Below are 2,024 nucleotides of genomic sequence, written 5' to 3' on the forward strand. Positions count from 1 at the left end.
AAAACGCCCCCGACGCTCAAGCGAGGGCAGCCATGAGTATCTTGAGTCGTTTTCGTGCTGCGGTGAAGCCCACGATCGCGCTGCTTTCGAGACGTAAGTTCTCCCGAGGATCGACGATTCTAGAGAGCAAACCCTGTGGAACTGCGCGGAGTATTAGAGAAGATCTAGGACTCGAATGGGCTCTGTGGATGTCACTGGTCCGCGGTGATCTTCAGAACTTCACTCAAACTTTCTTCCCCATTTAATAGGAGAGGCGCAAAAGCAAGCTGTTCGGGGCTCTCACGATCGAGTTATGGAGATAAGGCCCACCTCGTACCACTGGAAGCTGTTTTTCGACGACATGCACTTCTACTTGTGCCTGACAGGTATCCCGCTTTTCGTGGCGATCACCAGCATAAATATTTTCATCGGACCAGCGACCCTCAGCGACATCCCACCGGGCTACGAACCGGAAGAACACGAGTATTACAGATCGCCCATAACTCGGTTCATTGTCAAACACTTCATCAACACACCGCAGAGTATCTATGAACAAAACATGGCGTCACTCCAGATGGGTCACGAAGAGGAGGTGAAGAAGGAATGTTTCCGCAAGGTTCGCATCTCGGCAGGTCATATCGCTCCGATTATTATACATGAATAGAGAAGCTCTCCCATCATTCACTGTTGAATTATGCTTCCAGGTCAAGACGCTGTTGAGGAAACGCGGCGACTACAGGGAATTCTACTTCGTTCCGGTCAACGCTGAGCTAATGACCCGAGCCGCCTTCAGAGGAGACGAGATGAGAGAGTCCATGTCACATCCCGATATTTAGATGTCACGGCCAATATACGATTGTAGGTACAGGGAACTTGATAAATAAACTTTGGCGTCAAGCTCGATCATAAGCTGAGTGTTCGCCTCCAACGGGACCATGATTCTCGATCCCGGAATATCCTATCAGCGTCGCGAGAGGCGAAGAAGTTCATCTCTGGTCAGCGTAGTAATGCTCCACAGCCTCATTCGCTCAGGGACCGGACATTTTCATCGCTGCAGCGGGGACAACAGTCGACTCGAGAAGGGGTCTGCGACAGGCGTCAACCTCATTCTATCCAGTTGAGCGTGCGTGAATCCTCTTGAGGACTCCGCGCCCATACTGCAGGCAGACCGTTCCGTTGGCTATTCGACGGACGTCCACGACTTGAAAGATCTCAAGGGGTCGCGACCCGCGAGTCGTCTCCACGACTTCTTCCCGGAAGGATCCGCTCGCTCGCTGGTGAATGGCCCCGTTCGAGCTTTGGAGGGTAAAAGTGAGAGGCAGTTGTTGCAGAATTCGTGCAGTCGGCGACATGGGTCCCTCGAAAGATACTTCGATTTTCTTGCCCTTCAAGATCGGCCGAGTACGATAATCCGCGAAAGTCGATTCAGACAGGTTGAGAATCGAGAATTTCGGCCGTGAGAACCCCCTGTTACGATGGATCACCCTCCCATGGAATCTCTAGACCTATGGTCCCTGATTCGACGCGCTCACAATTATAGAGACGAGCCAAAGAAGCTTGATTCGCTGGCGATAGTAGAAGGGAGGGATACCGCTCTAGTCCTTCGCGAGCCGACCCATCTGCGGACTGGAGAGAATATTACGAGCTACTTCGGAAGCGATCCTCGCTGTAATTTTATTAGCTTCTATCATCAGGATGTGACCCCTTCAGCCAAGCTATGTGAATCTCCGGTCAACATTAATGCGAAGACTAACATCACAAGACTGTTCTAGGTGTACTCTCGTAATCAATCTTAAGCCCGATAATCGATTACAGCGGAAGATCAGAGAACTTCAGAATCAACACGGGCGAGGCATAGCTTGTACTATATAATTCAGCGAAACTCGTCCTTTTGATCACGCAATCAGGGATCAGCATTCTTTTCCAGCGGAGGAGTAGAATCTGATCCGAATTCCCTAATCCGCAGCAAAAACATTCAGGCTCATTGGGATACACGTGGAGGGGGAATCCTCATCCGAGGCAATTTTCGTGCGGCGGGATTCTAC

General features: G+C 50.9%; 1 protein-coding gene across 1 annotated transcript; it reads left to right on the forward strand.

Moving 5' to 3' along the window:
• The first annotated feature begins 6 nt into the window (after positions 1 to 6).
• LOC100908541 (NADH dehydrogenase [ubiquinone] 1 beta subcomplex subunit 5, mitochondrial) lies at positions 7 to 889 on the forward strand. Its single transcript, XM_003739564.2, has 3 exons — positions 7 to 93; positions 249 to 595; positions 684 to 889. The coding sequence occupies exons 1-3, from the start codon at positions 33 to 35 to the stop codon at positions 813 to 815; spliced, it is 540 nt and encodes a 179-aa protein (XP_003739612.1). The 5' UTR covers positions 7 to 32; the 3' UTR covers positions 816 to 889.
• Positions 890 to 2,024: the final 1,135 nt, after the last annotated feature.

The sequence above is a fragment of the Galendromus occidentalis genome, unplaced genomic scaffold, assembly GCF_000255335.2.
Source record: "Galendromus occidentalis unplaced genomic scaffold, Mocc_1.1 scf7180000076555, whole genome shotgun sequence".
NCBI classification, from domain to species: Eukaryota; Metazoa; Arthropoda; class Arachnida; order Mesostigmata; family Phytoseiidae; genus Galendromus; species Galendromus occidentalis.

Excerpts from the sequence above, each read along its gene's own strand:
- LOC100908541 (XM_003739564.2), top strand. The coding sequence starts at position 33 with ATGAGTATCTTGAGTCGTTTTCGTGCTGCGGTGAAGCCCACGATCGCG. Across the intron at positions 94-248 it reads GATCGCGCTGCTTTCGAGAC|GAGAGGCGCAAAAGCAAGCT; the intron begins GTAAGTTCTCCC and ends CCCATTTAATAG. Across the intron at positions 596-683 it reads AGAAGGAATGTTTCCGCAAG|GTCAAGACGCTGTTGAGGAA; the intron begins GTTCGCATCTCG and ends TTATGCTTCCAG.